This window comes from Poecilia formosa, unplaced genomic scaffold (genome assembly GCF_000485575.1).
Source record: "Poecilia formosa unplaced genomic scaffold, Poecilia_formosa-5.1.2 Scaffold6, whole genome shotgun sequence".
Classification (NCBI taxonomy): Eukaryota; Metazoa; Chordata; class Actinopteri; order Cyprinodontiformes; family Poeciliidae; genus Poecilia; species Poecilia formosa.
The window spans coordinates 1,350,140-1,367,939 of NW_006799945.1; the positions used below are offsets into that span (position 1 = coordinate 1,350,140).

Sequence of the window (17,800 nt, forward strand, 5' to 3'; positions counted from 1 at the left end):
AGATAGATAGATAGATAGATAGATAGATAGATAGATAGATAGAGAGTTATAATCAAGCATTTCATGAAATTACGAGGTGTTAAGTAAACATGTTATTTATGATAATAATATGGAAATAAAACTATCCAACTAGATACTAGATACTTACATTTATTAGTTTTCTCAGAGGAAAACTAATATATGAACTAATAATGGGTGATCTAATTGAACTGATACAGTCAGATGAACGCACCAATGAGGACAGAAGCCAGCCAAATGTAAAATGAGAGAATAAATAAGAGCTCACAGTGATGATGTCCAGAATGCTGAGCAGGCTGTGGACACTGTCTCCAGGGTGAACATCCTTCACCACTGGCTCCGTGCCATCCTTTAAAAGTAAAAGCATCCATAAAGCTGAGTATTTGTTCAACGTCTGCTTGAATATGCCATCAAAAAAATTAAGTAATAAAAAAACTACATTTCAAAATATCTTATAATCCATATAGATAGATGTTACTTTAGTGCCCTCTGCTGTTCATATTTATTAAATGTCATTTTTAAAATCAACGTTTAAACACAACATTGCAATCTAACAGATGTTTGTAGAGTGATACATGTTGTACATAAGAAAACAAATGACTGGATTACTGAAACCCAACTTGAAATCACTTTATCTATAAATATATATTTTTTAAAAGAGCTATTGTTGTTGTTGTTGGCGACATACATTTTCTTGAACACAGAGCTCAAGTCGACCATCCTGGACCACATATATACTGTCATCGTCATCTCCTGGTCTGAAAAGCACTTCCCCTTCTTGAAGCTCAACAAACACCATGTGGCGACACAACTCCAGGAACAGAGGCTTCTCAAAGTGACCCAGGACTCTACAAGAAGTGTGACAAAACAAGCATTATTACACCGTCTTAATAGGGAGACGACATTTTATAAGGAAAGATGTTGCAAAACTGTTTACCTAACATTTTTTAGCATATAGAGAACCTCTGAAGGAAGATTTGAACTCTGCACATCAAACTCTGTTAGATCTGCCTCCAGTAAAGATGGAGGAGGTTCCTTATGCTGCAGAGTGGGTGGGTCTTTACGGATCCTCAAGATTCTGTTAGAACAGAGAAACTGATTTAAGAGCAAGACCTAAAAATAATTGTTTTCACCGTGAATAACATGTAAAAATGTTGCAAACCTGCGAGCTATGGTCAGAACTTTGGTTCTTTTGCGTATGCGCTGCGGTTGCTTTGACACTGAGGATAAGGAGGGGGGAGGAGTAGAGGACAGCGTTTGAACCTTGAGCAGAGACGACAGAGAGAACACAATCAAGTTTGTTGTTCTTTGAGGCGTACACCAAATTACTGAAAAGCTTAGAAAATGAATTGTCTAAATATAGAGATCAAAGTTTGGTTTCCTTTTGGCTTACATTACTTCACTATTTCTACAGTGACCCACTCGCTGTATCACACAAACACCAGGTTTATAGTGACATATACAGTAATTTATTAAAGGGGGAAAAAATGTGAAAATTAACCCAAGACTTAAGTAAATTAGAGAACCATAATCTAGTAAAATGTAATTATTTGTTTTCAGACATGCCAACAAAAATGTAAATAGAAAAAAAAAACCTTTCGCATTATCTTTCTTCCATAGAAAAGCACTTTATCTCGTTTTCGGAAACGATACTGGGGCACACCAGGCTGCTGCTCACCTTTGTCAGAGAATCAAAATGTAAAATGCAGATACAATTACATTACAGTTCCTTTAGAGGGGAATATAAAATTAAATATTTATTTGAACAATATGTAATTGGAAGACTCACGAGCAAGCTTGATTTTTCTGTAATAGAAGAGCACCACAATCCCAATCAGTACGACAGCGACCACTGCTCCGATCAGTACACCTGTTAGCTGGATGTACACAAGAAATAATGTGATGAATAATCCGAGCTAACAATAAGATTTTAAATCAGTAAGGTTAAATTAAACACTGGTTGATTCTTTACCAGTATAAACATCAACATCACAGAAAATCAAGCTATAAGTTAATATTTTTATGCACAATGGTTCTGACATGCACAGAACAAGGGAAATAAGAAGCAAACTGCTATAAAAAGTGTTGTCAGTTTTTATTATTCAGTAATTCTTACCATCGTGGTTTGCATCCTCTCTTCCACAAACTGTTGAACTCGTGCCTTCAGAGCACTCCTGCTGCCCGTCAGCATCTAGACATATTTGATATTAGCACTAGTTTGCCTATCCAATTAATTAAAAAAAAAAATAAAAAATACACATTGACTAAAGAATTCAAATGAATGTCTCTTCTGTCATAAGTATCAAAAGAAGTTGTGCTGCATGCATACCGAACTGGACCATTGGCACAGCTCCCTCTCATCTGCAGCACAGTCCATCCTGTGTAACAAGAATCCCAGTAAACGATTAGCCTCACACTTAAATAAAACGTGACCTACAAAAAGAAAAGATGTCAGCGTTTTAAAAAGAGAAGTCCCATTTTGTGAAGATGTCTCTTTCTTCTGGAGAAATGGAAAGAAATAATTGAAAAGAGGAACCTGGATTTGAATGTTAGCCTCATTCGGTAACCCCCTCCAGCTTCATGAAATAAGTATATGCTCGTGTAATTAGGCAAACAACGCGATTGACAGCTGATGATTTTCCGACGTGGTTAGAAAGAAAAATACTATTAGCTTGGGTTATCATTAGCTAGCAGCTGACTGAACAGGGTTTACCGTCTGGCTAGTGAAACAACATAGCCAAATTCAACAGCTAATTCAACTATTAAAGTAATCCGAGAAAAACGGGAGGAACAATGCTTACTTTTATGGGATTTTCGAAGTGCTCCTTCCTATTATTTACATCGCTGAACAGACAAATTTGTTAGCAACGCGCTAACAAAGTTTTCTTTATGCTGTCAGCTGCTTTGGCCCGCCCCTCTCTGCTGTTGCCTTGGTTTCGCTTGAGGCAGGTATCCAATCAGAACGAAGCATGTTTCACTATCGTTAAAATGGAAAGTTTCATTCTAATTTTACAAGTTAGGCTCCTGAGCTGAGCAAGGTGAAGTCTGCTTTTATTTTCACTTTTATCCTAACCAGAGCTAAATACTCTGGCTCCTGCCTGAACACTTCTACTACTGACTTTCAGGATGTTGAGAAATATTTAATCCGTCGGAATAAAACAGTATTGCAGTTTTACCCCGTTGCAAACAGACCTCCAACAAACTTTTTGTTTTATTAAGATCTTTATGTCTAATACTTTGCAAATATATTTATATTCCTTGAAATTCTTCCCATTTTCTTAGTTTACAACCATGAACTTTAATGTAGTTTTTTATTACCTTTATTTTTTTTAGATCTAATATGACATTTCAACACAAAACGGTGCAAAAATTTGAAATGGAAAAATAATGTTAAAAACATCTGAAAGGTCTGATGTGCAAGTCACAGGCTCAGTTAAATAATAAAGCACAAGAAATGACTCTGAACAACAATTCAAGTCTTGGTACAGATTTTCCATTAGATTTTAGAAACATAATTTGCTATCAATTGCATGGCATGATCATTTATGGTAAAGTTATGTTCCAATATATCATGTAATAATCAAATTAAGCTTGAATGCTATGAAATACTGAACTGGTAATGCAAACATTAGACATGCACACATTTGCATCATTTTTTGTGAGTTTGAAGATCACAAAATTCAACAAATGAATCCATCAACACCATGATTTCTTTATATAATGTAGCCTTTAATATTGAACAAAATAAGATATTTTTTATGTTACCACACTTCATTCAATTACAGATTATGTCATAAGTAAACATAGCTTAGAGACTTTACTGAAATACAGAACTGACTCATTCCTTTTTTTATTTGTGACTATTTAACTGAATGCAAAATACTGATTTATGAAACACAGCAACAATATACCTGTAAACCATCAGGCTTTGGCAAGATGCATAAAGCAGACCTGCACCTTATAAAGACTGAAGAAGACCAAATAGCACAGCAGTTTTAGTATGTACAAAATCTTTGATATTTGCAGTAACCTGTTAAATATGCAAATGTAAACCTTATGTTGCAAATATCTCTTTTTATGTGCAAATGCATTTCTGTTTCTTCTGAAACAGTTTTGCTTCTTCTTTACTCTCAGTGGAGGCCATCTTACAGAATCATGTTGGTACCAGTTGGAAGAGAGATCCTATTAAAGCACAAGTACAACTTAGCAATGTAGTTACATACAAATAAACCTGTCAACACAAAGGATAAATGAGTTTCAATTAAAGCAGATAAATACTAAAAACAAAAAAACCCTGATCATTTGTCATTCCCTCTTGGTCTATTTGGTCAGGTACTTGGCCACAGATTTGTAGGCAATGAGGATCTCTGAGTCATTTGGGCAGGTGTAGCGAAACTGTTCTTGTTTGTAGGCATTATCCAGGTAACGTGTCAGTCCTTTCAGCTCCTTGGGGATGTCAAAGTTGCGGTACTCCTTACACACCACCTATTGGGAGAACCATGAGATTTGCTGTGGTGATTTATTTTTTATTTTTTATTTTTTTTTTTATAAGCAATGCTCTTGTGAGTTCCTTTTACCTTTATGATGTTGAGTTTGGGAAGCAAGTTGCAGTCTGCCAAGGTGAAGGAGTCACCATCGAGGTAGAGGCGTGTAGACTCTGTGATATTTGGGTTCTGATCCAGTTCGTGAGGGAGTGGAGTGTCAAGGTACATGCTCAGCTTAACCAGAGTTGACAGAAACTGTTTCTCAAGCACTGGAAGACAAGAAACAAACCTTTGTAAAGTTTTCTGAAAGCTTTGCAACAAGGAGACCATTTTATTCAGAATGTAAGTTAGAACATCCGGGAATTTTTCTTACTGATATTTAGCCCAGGATTGGGATTTTTAATGTATGCTGAAAATTTTCTGAAGATGTCCTGTCCAGTGGTGTTGGACTCTTTGTATCGGCAGCCGAGTTTTGGGTAGCTGTGATTTTTACAAAGTATGGTTACAAATTTTGATAGTTACTTAATGTCATTAAAAAAATAAAAAGATCTATTATAGATCGCTTTACTTACTTCGGTGGGGCAAGTTTCTCCTCCAGGAACTCCTCAATCTTGTTAGTGTCTGTTTTGACTTCCTCATTGTAGATGAGGAAAGGAGGCTGAGATCCCGGAGCCAAATTTTTCAGCACATCAGGTGCCCTGCAACAGGACAACAACCAGAAAGGAATTAGCAGTTGAAATATACCTAAATTTACTTAAGAAAATTCCCTGAACAAAACTTGCATTTCATTGCATAAAAACTGAAAAGTCCAAAATCAAAAGATGCAATGATAGCAGCATCAATAACTGGTGTTAGGTACCAGAACTCTGAACTGTGTTTGACATCAGATAATTGCATTCAAGTCAAGAAGTCAGAATTTCAACATGGCAAAGATAATCTATTGTCTAACTCACCTTAACACAGCTTTATTTTCGCATAGATTGGCAATTGTACAAAGTGTCTACCTTTATCAGAAGTGTCAGACTGAAGTCATGTGAGGGTCAGGATCCCACAACCCGCTCCAATGCGCCTTAATAAAATGGCTAAATTGCCTCTCGATCAAACAGTTGGGTTCTACAGAATCTATCTAATGACCTAATGATTAGAACGAGGTGTGTTTCAGCAGAGACACACCTAAAAGCCTTGGGATCATGCCCTTGAGGACTATAGCTTTACAACTTTGGCCTAAATTGTTCCAAGATTGCAAAGTTTAATCAACAGATGTCTGATACACATGTTTTTAAGAAAAAGCTTGTGAGAACGGTCTGTTTTTGCGACTTTTCTGTCCTTTGTAGCAGCTAGCTTTGCTTCTTGCTTATACTATCTTACACCTAAAGAGGATGGGCTCCCCTTGTACACAGGCTATTAGACCTCAACGCAGCCATCTGGAGTTCGATTCTGAACCATGGTACCTTTCCTTCATGTCTTCCCCACTTCTCTCTGCCTATTTCCTATCTAAATACCTCAAGTAATGGCCACTGGTGCCATGACAAATCTTCAAAAAGAGAAATATTTCCCTAAAATGCACCACAAAGACATATTATATATTAGCAGTGTTTTCAATGACATTCCCTGGGAGATAATAATTGTGTGATGTCAGACAGGTGGCGACTCCGGCACACCCCAAGCAAAGAATGAGCTCATCTGATCTTACCTCCTCATGTCAACAGTGGTCAGGGTGAAATTGATCCCCTTCAGCCAAAGGATCATGAAGAGCCTCTGACAGAAAGGGCAGTTTCCAACACTTTCAGCATCATCGCTGGCCTGCATACAGACAGGGAAACCATAACCAGATCTCATGGATATGTGAAAGGTGTACTCTAAAAATGACAGGATGACTGATATTTTTTAGCATAATGCAACATGGATACCAAAGCCAGCTCTGTAATGTGTCTGAATAAATTATAGATACCCGTACAGGCATCCTCATCAGTCCTGATCTCCTCTGACAGATAGAGACAGCTATGAAAGCAAATTTGAAATGGAGAATTAGGGCTTCTGATACCCTTCATTAAAAAGTTGGTTGTTTGAATTAAACTTGTTATCTCTGTTGTAGCATACAGTGACATATCTGGATCCAATCAATTAACTAACCACCTCGAAATGGGTAAAAATATAACAGAGAACCTCTCTGAGATCTTGGCTTCAATGACAAAGTCGACTTTCATGACTAAAAATGATTGGCTTGGCGTAAGACCTGCTGGCTTGTTAAGTCGACAAAAAGTTTGCCGCTTCTTAAGGGGGAAAAAAAAACAACTTTCAGGGCAACATTCTACAGACTCAGTTATAGTATTTCAGCCTTATATGTTAGTTAAAAAGTAGGTCTCTTGATCTTACCTTCACGAAGAGCTCAATCTTTGGAGTCTCAGCCATTTTTCTTTCTCTTTGTCTGATTGCGTCCACCTATTCCTGTCGCTTTCTCACGATGGCTTGTTTCTGTTCACGCAAAGATAAGTCAAAACTGATTGTAAAGATGCAGTAATCCTTCGGCTGACACATGCGCGCTCATGTACTTTCATGGTTCTTGAAAAACTGGTAGTAGTAAGGTGAGTACAGGCAAGTTGTTCCTACACAGCCTGTAAAAGGTACAAAAACATTACTTTAAACTCACTTTACCGGTATTATGTGATGCCTCTTCACCTCCTCCTTCCAGTGTTCACTGCACCTGTTGCTGTTGTTATTATTTTTGTTCTTCTCTAGTCACACCCCTCAAACTTTAAGTCAGGCTACGCCCCCCCCCCACTGGCTTTACCAGTTGGACCAGCATATCTGGATCTGTTGAAGCTGCCTTGCAGCACACACTATGGGAAAAATCAGAGTGTGCTCATGCTAGCACAGTCTTGAAACATTGTTTCCTGATTCTTCTTAGTGTATTTAGTCCCAACATGATTGCCAACCAGAAGACCTAAAAGATTTGCTAAGTGACATGGTACCACTGGATGTTAATGAACTTTAAATTTAGAACTCCTTTAGGTAGTCTGAGGGGTCCAGAGGTAATAGTTATACAGATTTTGAGGCTAGTATGTGCATGGACACTGAAGTAGCTTCCTAAAGTTAATTTTCTATTTATACCCGTTGAGCTTTTTTAAATTTAGCTAAGTTACAAGCAAGTTAAAACGCCAAGGATATTTCTGATACTCCAAAATAATATGTGAATAGTTGTAAAGACGAGGGAAGAGGAAGTTTTTTTTTTGTTTTTTTTTTATTTTGATCACTTTTTAAAAAGATGGTACACTTTAGCTGCAAACTGTTATTCTTCCCATCAGCTGCGTCCAACTTTCCTGCTCCTATTGAAGAGAGGCACCCCCAAAGCTCGATGCTGCCACCACCGTGTTTCAAGGTGATGCATGTTATCAGTTTTTGGCCACACATAGTGTTTCCCATTTTGGCTTAATTGTTACTTTTTGGTCTAATATGAGCAAAACAAATGGGACTAGACTCTTTCAACAACGGATTTCTTGTTTCTTTTGGGTTTGGTCAGTAGTGGAGAAAATCTGACCAGTTTTCCAAGGGTGCAGCCAACATACTTGATTCTACAGCTCAGCTCACAAAGGTATAGGCCTTACAATTGTGGCCACTTAAAGGTTTAAAAAAATTATGTAAGATTTATAGGCAATCAGCACTGTTGCAAAAAAAAAAAAAAAAGTAGTTTGTGGTTACAGTGTGGCAAAATGGGGAAAAACAAAAGATATGGACACTTTTGCAAGGCTTTGTGAATGACTCCTTCACAACAACATCTTTTTTAATGTTTCAGACAAAAACACCAAACCTGGAGCGGTGTTTTTGCATCTCTCCATCTCTCTTTTTCTCTCTCTTTCTGTATCTCTTTGATGTTTTTTGTGGTTCTGTTTCTTCATTCTTATATTTTTGATTTGTTTATAGTCTTTAGACAACATACAATCTTTTAGCTTTGGTTATCCTTTAAAGCTGGCTGAAAATGTGTTGTCATGTTTTAGGCACTTACTTAAGGAAGCATTTCTTGGAGACAGGAGGAGGAAAAAACAAAAAAGTAAAGCGACACAAAGAAAAGCAAGGACGCAAGCTAAGAAGATTGATTTAGTGCGATCCAAAACCAGAAAGTTCACAGTAGATATACTTTAAGCCACACAGGTGTCACTAGTGAAAAGGGTGTGTTCATGAGCAGGTGTCATTCATCAGTGACTTTGAGCTAAGGAATTCACACGTTGAAGGAACAAACTTTGCAGGTTTCTGTAGAATAAAATGTGTGCTTTTGCTTCAAACCTTTCAGGAAGGTGTTGTCCCTTAATGAAACACTTCCTGTTTTTCATTCTTAATGAGGAAGCCCAAAATATCTCTGAGGGGAGAAATCAACCACAACCTGACTGTTTTTGAAAACATGTTGGTCTCAAAGGGCCTATTTGTGCAGTAAGCATTATTTCAACAGTTAAATAGTTACATAACTATGAGCAACTGTTTTCATGTCATTCAGTCCAGTTTTCCTCACCACAATAAAGAGACTGCTCTTGTCTCCCTCCTGCTTCTTCCACTCACACCTGTGGTGAGACAGCTCATCAGCCCAGGTCTTTTGTTCAGCATTCAACCTCCCTGGTATTTAAGCCTCTCATTCTTAGTCAGACCTTGTCGGATCCTTTCATCTTCTCCTGTCACTTCCCTGTGTTCTCCCCGCATCACCCTGCTTGCCCTGTTTCTGTGATTTTTGCTAGTTGTTTTTTTTATGCCATTAAAATATTCTAACAATGATCCACACTCCCAGCTCCTGTCTCATTTTTGGTCTGTCCTCCAACAATTGGAGGGATGAGTAGATGCATAGACTGAGTGGATCTGCCCTGACTTTCCTTAGATCAATAAAAACAAAAATGAAGTAATCGCTGGGTTTGACACATGTGATGTAAAGCATTTTGAATTGCCTTGTTGCTGAAATGTGCTTTACAGAAGAACTATCCTTGCCCTGTCTCATGCATTGAATATACTTTGACTGAAACAGGTTCAAATAACTTTAGGTCATTTCTTTCATTTTTGCTATTTTCATGGGATGCACAACTAAAAGCTTAACACATTGAAGTTTTTCATTAAGATGCAAAAATATTCTAATTCACCATCTACATTAGAAATGTTTTAATTTTTTTTCTGACCAACAGGCAAACATTTGTGAAACAACAAAAAGAGATTAGATGTATATTTTGGTCAGCTGGGGTTGTTGTAAATGTGCTACATAAATAAACTTTGACTAGATTTTGACTGGTCAAAATTGACTAGAAAGTATTTAGAAATCCCAGAAGAGCATCAGAAGTTCCTTGTTCAAGGGGTGTAAATAAGTATGCGAGTCATTCACATTTTCATTCCAAATAATACTGGAATAAATCAAATGAGAAATTATGCAACATTAATGTCAATCTAACAATGATGTTCAATTAATACAAGAGAGTAGTTGACATATCAGAACAGCTAATGAAGGTTTCCATATTCTAAGTATGAGTTTAAATTAAAAAAAATAAATAAAATGGGTATCAAAAAAATCATCAAAATGAAGAGTGAGGAGGAAGTCATTCAAGAAATTTATTTCCTTAAAATGTTATTGCTTCTGTAACAAAAACAGATTAGCTTAAAATGCAGAACACAAACAAGACAATGCTATAGGAAAAAAAATCTCTTCATGTTTGCTGGGGTTGCAAAAGAGGAAGGGTTTTGGTTCTTGCAACAACAGATAGTGCAATCCTCAATATGTAACTAAAAGAGAAGGTCCCTGCAACCCAGGCAATGAACTGTTTCATTCTTTGGGTCCAGTCACATTTTAAAGGAACCAAACGACCTCCTATGGGCAGACTGAAAGAAAATGTGCAAAACCAGTCAGAAAGGCTTAAAAAGAGTTGAACGACTAAAAAGTTATCAGAATTTATCCGAAGAAATGAACGGTTTAAGTGGCCCTCAAATGTGTATTCATATCACTTTATAATGCCATTTTTGTGATGTATTGAAAACAGACCTTAATAAACTATTTTAAAAAAAATGTTCAACTATGTTGAGATATATATCCTGTACAATTCAAATGTAAAGCACAGAAACATGTTATGGGTGAAAATTATGTATAAGATGCAAAGGTCTGGTTGCACTGGTATGCATTCTGTTTGACTAATACTTTATTAAAGCAACTATTATTTCACTTTCAGCAGCCACAGATTGGGTTGGAGGAGTTTTTCCACTTGGTATTGTAAAATTTCTTGTTCACAGCTCACCTCTCTAAGTGACTTACACATGTTTTTCTAATGTCCAGCATAGGCGAATTCACTTGTCACTTTTGGATCTACTACTGGAAGAATATTTCTAGATCCTGCTATGTACAGAACCCCTCAAAGGACAATGGAGGTAAAAATAAAATAAAACAAAATTTCTCGTGACACCAGATACTTTCTGGTGAGCGCCAGACAGACAGTATCTGGTACAAACCAAATAGTGTCTCGTCCACACTATATACTATCTTGTGTGCACAAGATACTATCTGGTACGCACGAGACAATATCTGGTATGTACGAGAAATGTATTTGCTTAGTTTTTCCTTTAATGTTGGTCCGTACGTATGTTTTATTCCCAAGTGTTATTTTTGTTGTTTCTTTACAAATGTTAAAAAATGTTTTTTGTGCTCTAGCATCAGAGTACATATTTAAGTTTTTGTAGCATTCACGAAAATATTTATAATGTTTCTTGAAAATAAAAGGTGTATAGCATATGACTAAAAAATATTTCCAGGAGCAGGCAGCAAATGCCATGTGTTTTAAACACTTAAAACTGCAGTATGTAATTTTTATTTAAAAAAAAAACAAAAACAAAAGAAGCTTTATATATGTTTGTTAAAACTGTCATTATGTCATAATAGTATGTTATGAGACAGATAATCTATAAAAATATGAATCTCCTTCACCTCCTTCCTGAGGGACTACTGCTGTCTAAAGAAACGCGCCTCTCCTGACCCAAAAGAACCAACCAGAGCCTGTAGGCGGGTCTTAGCGCTGTCAATCAACTGCATGTGCTTGTTGCTCAATGTGCTAATAGTTGAGAAACATCTTACCATTACAAGAAAACAGTTTATCCACCATCATCAGCAGCCATGCTGCCTAGCATGAGTATTCACAGCAGGCTCTCCTAGCTGCAGCAGAGCTAAGAGCAAGAGGGCAAAGGGACCCGAGGCAAGGAGTCCCGGGGCAGGTGCAGCGCCACAGGGAAAGTGAATGACAAAACCCGCCTCCTGGCTGTTTCGGTAGTAAGCGCTGGAAGAAGGCAGTGGAGCTCAGTTATCTGTCTCATATCACACTGTCACAACATACTTACAGTTTCAATAAATATGTTAAAAAAAATTATAGAGGTTCTATACTGCATCTTTAACTTAGACAAGGAAGAGTATAACAAGTCATTAGAAAAAGGTAAAAAGTAAAAAATGCTAAGAAATGTAGGCTATAGGTCAAAAAACAGCATTGAGTGACAGAAAAAAAAGACACAGGAAGTCTAGCAGGAACAGGCATGCAGGTCAGAGTTAGACAGGTTTAAAAAAAAAAAAAAAAAAAAAAAAAAAAAAAAAAAAAAAAAAACCAGAAGAAGAAAAAACTTACCATGCTGTGTGCACATTTCTGAAAGTGCCTAGTTCGGTAGTTATGTTTACATATTTTCCCTGTAAGTTATTTGTGGTAAAATTTAAAAAAACAGAGATGTTAAAAAAGGCACGAATAAAAATGATAATTTGGTTTAATTTTATATCACACACCATCCTGACGGTTCTAAGAGAAAATCTTTGGTTTCACCAGAAGATGCACGACTTCCCCACTCAGAATGCGTCACTTCACTTTTTCATTCAGAAAACTCTGGAGAAAAATGTCTCCACCTAGTGGCTGTTTAAGATTAAGGCAACTACCAAAGCATGGCAAAGTTTCAGATGATCATCTTTGGGCTGGTAAATGTGAAGGTATTTCAAATACTGAGTAGGTTGCACAAATACAGAAAGTCTTGTTGGGTCCATTATTTTCCCTCATTGCTAACCTCTCAGTCAATGGTTGTTTATATAAATTACACTTTGGCAAATATCATTAGACACAAAGATGAAGTTACCTTGTCAACATGATCATAATAGTGCAGTTTTTGAAGCTAGAAGCAGTTGTGTATCTGCAGCAGCATAAACAATTCATACACACAGCTCTAACTTCCCCAAACAGTAACTGAATAACCCTTTTACTTTTTTGGTTTTTATTGAGAAGATTTTAGTATTACTTGACAGAAACTTTTGATGGGTGAGGGATATTTAACATATCTTAAATAAACCGTAAAGCTCTAACAGTCTGCACATTCTGCACATTGTTATTAAGAGCCCTCATGCTGCTTTTTGTATGACACATATTTTTTAGTTAAACTTATGTTCATCTTTGTATTTTTGGTACCCTTATTCAGTTGTTTAGGCTCTTTATGTTGTGCTTCCTTGTTCAAGTTTGTGGTTACTTTACATCCTGTTTCAGTTGGCAGTGCCTGTTTCCTTGCATACGAGAGTAAATTTATCTCTTGCTCCTTTTCTCACACACACCTATTTCCGGCTAACCTGTACCACAGAATAAATAAAACCCTCTAAATATATTTTTGCCAAAGTTCATTTTTGGGTTTTCCGAATAGTATTGCATTATTGAGTCAGATTCAGCTTTTCAAGTACTTCACTTGTTCTAATAATTCTCGTGGACATGGATTTGAGGTTTATATGGATTTGTGGTTGATGGGATTACTAAAATAATTTTGAACTGATTTAAACTGCATTAAACCAAATCCGAATGGCAGCTATTTTGGTTCAGTCTTTTTTTAATGCTGAATTAGAAACACTGGCCTTAACCAAGGCAAGTAAGGTCAGGCTTCATGTTAGTGGCTTAGTTGGTGTTCTAAGTTTTTTGTGACCTTCTAGATCCACCCCCAAACTCCATCCCTATGTCTCTACAAGAATAAGCGGGTACAGATGATGGATGTATCAATATGAATGTAGCTCTATCAATGACATTCATGTCCACAATAGGTCTATTTGAACTTAGGAGCAGCACAATATGTATATGCAAGGTATCCATATTCACTTTCCTGTTTCTGCTCATGTGGCCGTGTTGTCACCTCATGAAATTTCTCATAAAGATAAGTGTAAGACAATGAAGGTCGCCACCTGCTGAGCGTCTGACAGCTTATTTTTAATAGAAATGGACAGAGATCTCTCTTGAACTGCACCAGCTAATATTTTACATTTCCAAGCAACTTCAAAGACCACTTGAGGAAAATGAGACTGCAGTAGACAAGGGGTTCACAAAATACAATGCCAAAGACAACTGATAAAGGGAAGGAAATATCTTGATAGATATTCAGTAAATCCTGACAAATTTTTCATACTTTTTCCCACTTGTTTACTAATAGATTAGATGGCGTAATGATTTAAATCATATAGTATGATGTACTATTATACACAATTTTAAAACATGGTGTACTATTATTCACCATATTAGTATTTTTTTAAGAATGACTCACTCCCGTACCCCATGTGTAAATGTGCTCTCTTCTGCAGAACACATTTTACACTTCCTCTTTCTACATTACTACAGACATGCTGAAAACTTCTGCTCTCACAAGGAAGACGGCTGTTGTCGACAATAATGAGGAGAAAACATCTGAACAGAAATTGCTGACATTACAAAGAAAAGATTGATAAAGAAGAAGACGTATTGGGGTGGCACAAGTGATGGAAAGAAGAGATCGCTGCTCCTCCGCTTCCTTAAAAGGGTGGCGGTATTTATGCAGCTGAAGCTCTGTGGTGTTTCACAACCAACAGCAACCAAGAACTGGGTTTGGTGCCGACTACACTGGTCCGCTTCTTATCAGGTTAGTGGTTGAAGCTTGTGAAGTTCCCTCGTGTGTGTGTGTGTGATTTTGGTCAGTGCAGGATGTCTGGTGAAGTTTGTTTCCTCATTTTTGTCTTTTTTTTTTCTTCTTTCTATTTTTCTTTGACAACATGGGACAAGTAGCACAAATTTACGCGTAGAACTAATGTTGTGATGTGTTTATAAAATGTACATGTGAAAGGTTAGATTATGAGCTTTTAGGCTGGAGAAAGTAAATCTTTTACCACATCCTGTTCTGAATAGATTTTACAATTCATGCTAAGGAAAGAACACACTGCATCTTTTGCGGACAAAAAGGAAATACTTCAGCAATCTTCTGTGACATTTTCTGCTTTTGCTTAAAATTACATTATTACATTCAGGATGGGGGTTGGGGCAGAATTGAATGATGTACATAGTTTGTCACTGGTTTGTTGGATGATCTGACAAAATACATGGATTACAAAAAGTCCAGTTGTTGTCTAGGTAAAGATGGCCGCCTGTGAAGATGTCAATGCTTCTTTTAGTGTCTTTTCTAATCCTAAGGAAATAAGTCAGAATTTTGGCTTAGGTGTTTAGGTAAAATTATCCAACAACAGTCTAAGTTTGCTTGAAGGACAAGCATGCAACAGTAATTTTCTGGCCAGAAAAAAACTTTTAACAAACAAAGGAAAACTTTGTTAAAAAATTAAGAAAAAATGAAGCCTATTTTTGCTGTAAAAATAAAAACACTACACCTTTGTGAGCTCGCCCTCCCATGTGGACCAACTTCCATAAGAGAGGTACTTTAACTTATTCTTAGAGGTAATTGTTGGCTGCCTGGAAACCACCGAGATGACTTCAGATGACTGTAAAACATGTACTGGTTACTGATGTAAAACCAGTAAATCTTATTGTATTCAAGTGGAAGGGGTGTTTTCAAATTGTCATTCAAAAAGAAAAGCAGAACTGAAGCAAAGATGCAAAGTTAAAATATTAATGTGCCAAATATCGTCTACTATTGTCTTCATCAGAGACAAGATTGTATCTCCAGAGAGACACTGAATATTGTATTCATAACTGAAATTAAAATAAATGTGCGGTTTCTCCTATAGTCTCAGCTTTGGAAAAGGAGCCGAACCAACACAAAAAGTTTAGCTGGTTTAAAGGAAGCAATTTAAAGCTGCAAGCTAATAAATGTAAGTTGATGCATCAAGAGAATAAAGGAAGTGATGTGTATTTCAATGCATTCAAATAAGTTCAACCATAATTGAGTGACAGGCCATGTATTAGTGAAAACATGAAAATATATTCCCATTTTAGACGACTCTGAAAATTTTAAATGTTAACTTTTGAGGATCTTAGAGTTAGAGTTAGTTTGAATAAAACTGTTTCGATTTAAGTTAGATGTCTGAAGAGTATTAACTTGGGGTTGCATTGTCTAAGTTATGCCTGTGACTCTGTGAAGACTCTGTTTGACAGTCTGAAGTAAATAAACATATTTATTAAACAAGCCACATTTACAGACCAATCTGGAGCCATTAAGAGGCCGCCCCCCCTCCCTCGATTTACCCCTTCCAGAGCTACAGCTACTCTGCCTCTTCATAGGTGTGGACGCAGCACACAAACAATTTCCCATATTTGGCATCATTATATCTAACCATCACTTGTGTACACTGAATCTAAAGGCAGTGCTTATTGTGTGCACCCATCTCCATATAAGGCAGCCTGCAGCTCTGGAATGTAAGCACCTTGACATGGACACATTTCTCCAACAGCAAAGACTTTTAGTTTAGATTATATCTTACTGAAACATAGAGATATAACCTATATTTAGATACAACACATATACTACTAAGTAGGTTGTAGGTGGAGCTGTGAACTTGCAGCCAAGTCCAGCAAAAGAATCTAATGATTCAGCATCCTGTTGTACCAACACGACCAGCGCACATAAAACAGAGGCAGGAAGCCATAATAAAGGAGTTGGGCTGTCAGAATCAATGACACCTTCGATGCTTGGCTTTGCACGGTGCTGGTTTTCACAACCTGACTACACATTTTGAAACTAAATAATCTGGTCTGGCTTATAGTCTTTAATTCATCCTAAAGTTGTTCTGTCAGATTGAGATCAAGACTCTTTGCTAGTTAATTTTCAATTTTAATACACTTAAAATATGTCTACTTATGTCTAAGTAGACATAGACTTACTTAGGCTTCTAGTTTACTCCATGTCAGAGTTGCAGCGAGGATGGTGCCTGTCTTCAGTACTGAAACAGCAGAGGAAGTGCGGGAGGCACATGGTACACACACGTTTCCAGTCCAACTCTTATTGAATTATATTTACAGTATCTTTTCATCAAAAAAAATGAGATTAATAGAAATATGTGGAAATTAACAATATCTCAATTTGCAAGAGCAAATCTCAAGTAAATCAGAGCACTGTTAAACCTAAGATAACCAGTTTCATTTATTTTTTATTAACAGGGGGATCCTTACACTAAAAAGATGAAATGGTGTTCCATGAAGAGAGGACTTCTCTTCTGCATTTTGAGTGGTTTATTGCTGTGTCTTCACAATGGATGGCGCGAAGCAAACACCTACAATTACTGGAAAAGCACTGCAAACGTGACCATCCTGGTGTGGAAGTGGCCATTCGGACGCTCGTACAGTCTAAAGGGAAATGTCTGCTTGGATCTGTACAAAATACCAAACTGTACACTGGTGGATCAGCGCTCCTTGTTCCCCTCAGCTCATGTTGTTGTGTTCCACAACAGAGAATTGGTACAGGGAAGCCAGCAGCTTCCAATCGAACTCCCACGTCCACAAGGCCAGAGATGGGCCTGGATGTCACTGGAGTCTCCTGCTCACAACGGAAACTTGAAGAAGTTTGCAAATATCTTCAACATGACCATTTCCTACAGGAGAGACGCTGATGTTACCATACCTTATGGTGAGCTGCTGCCTTTGGAGACTGAAAGTAACCTGGTGGAGGACAGCCATATAAATAAGACCTCTTTGGTCTGCTGGGTGGTCAGCAACTACAGGAACCAGCACAGAAGAAGCCAAGTCTACAAAGAGCTCAGTGCCACGGTTCCTGTGAAGGTTTATGGACGTTGGAATAAAATGCCGCTCTCCTCTGAAGACCTCTTACCAACAATCTCTCGCTGCTACTTTTATTTGGCTTTTGAGAACTCTCTGGCAAAAGATTATGTGACTGAGAAGCTGTGGCATAATGCTTACAAAGGAGGAGCTGTACCAGTGGTACTGGGACCCCCAATAAGTGACTACAAAGCTGTGGCCCCAGAACATTCTTTTATCCATGTCGATGAGTTTTCATCAGTACGGGAACTGGGGAAATATCTTCAAAGACTTGCAGAGGACAGGAAGCGATATGAGGAATATTTTAACTGGAAAAAACAC

The 17,800-nt window shown here is 37.3% G+C and overlaps 3 protein-coding genes across 10 annotated transcripts in view; 1 reads left to right on the forward strand and 2 right to left on the reverse strand.

Annotated features, from left to right (window-relative positions):
- pnpla7a (patatin-like phospholipase domain containing 7a) overlaps positions 1-2,956 on the reverse strand; it is a 21,924-nt gene extending 18,968 nt beyond the window's left edge. Inside the window, exons 1-9 of the mRNA XM_007566098.2 lie at positions 2,820-2,956; positions 2,348-2,396; positions 2,135-2,209; positions 1,808-1,895; positions 1,614-1,696; positions 1,181-1,281; positions 956-1,096; positions 707-866; positions 287-367 (exon numbers count right to left, since the gene is read on the reverse strand). Coding sequence (XP_007566160.1) covers positions 287-367; positions 707-866; positions 956-1,096; positions 1,181-1,281; positions 1,614-1,696; positions 1,808-1,895; positions 2,135-2,209; positions 2,348-2,395 — 777 coding nt within the window. The 5' untranslated portion in view covers position 2,396; positions 2,820-2,956. The remainder of the gene's footprint in view (positions 1-286; positions 368-706; positions 867-955; positions 1,097-1,180; positions 1,282-1,613; positions 1,697-1,807; positions 1,896-2,134; positions 2,210-2,347; positions 2,397-2,819) is intronic.
- A 770-nt stretch (positions 2,957-3,726) lies between these two features.
- Positions 3,727-9,080, reverse strand: clic3 (chloride intracellular channel 3). 7 transcript variants are annotated; one of them, XM_007566134.2, is made up of 7 exons: positions 9,007-9,080; positions 6,879-6,977; positions 6,196-6,305; positions 5,075-5,200; positions 4,876-4,982; positions 4,596-4,771; positions 3,727-4,503 (listed from the first exon to the last, which is right to left on the reverse strand). In XM_007566134.2, exons 2-7 carry the CDS (start codon positions 6,912-6,914, stop codon positions 4,339-4,341), a joined length of 720 nt encoding a protein of 239 aa, XP_007566196.1. In that variant the 5' UTR covers positions 6,915-6,977; positions 9,007-9,080; the 3' UTR covers positions 3,727-4,338. The 7 variants fall into 7 exon arrangements, with proteins under 7 accessions (XP_007566196.1, XP_007566172.1, XP_007566189.1 ...); XM_007566110.2 differs by lacking the exon at positions 9,007-9,080 and adding an exon at positions 8,506-8,646; XM_007566127.2 differs by lacking the exon at positions 9,007-9,080 and adding an exon at positions 7,158-7,240.
- A 5,068-nt stretch (positions 9,081-14,148) lies between these two features.
- Positions 14,149-17,800, forward strand: part of fut7 (fucosyltransferase 7 (alpha (1,3) fucosyltransferase)) — a 13,033-nt gene continuing 9,381 nt past the window's right edge. The window contains exons 1-2 of one of the 2 annotated variants that reach the window (XM_016678883.1): positions 14,149-14,402; positions 16,865-17,740. In XM_016678883.1, the coding sequence (XP_016534369.1) occupies positions 14,316-14,402; positions 16,865-17,740 (963 nt within the window). In that variant the 5' untranslated portion in view covers positions 14,149-14,315. The remainder of the gene's footprint in view (positions 14,403-16,864; positions 17,741-17,800) is intronic. The other variant, XM_007566161.2, reaches the window with a different exon arrangement.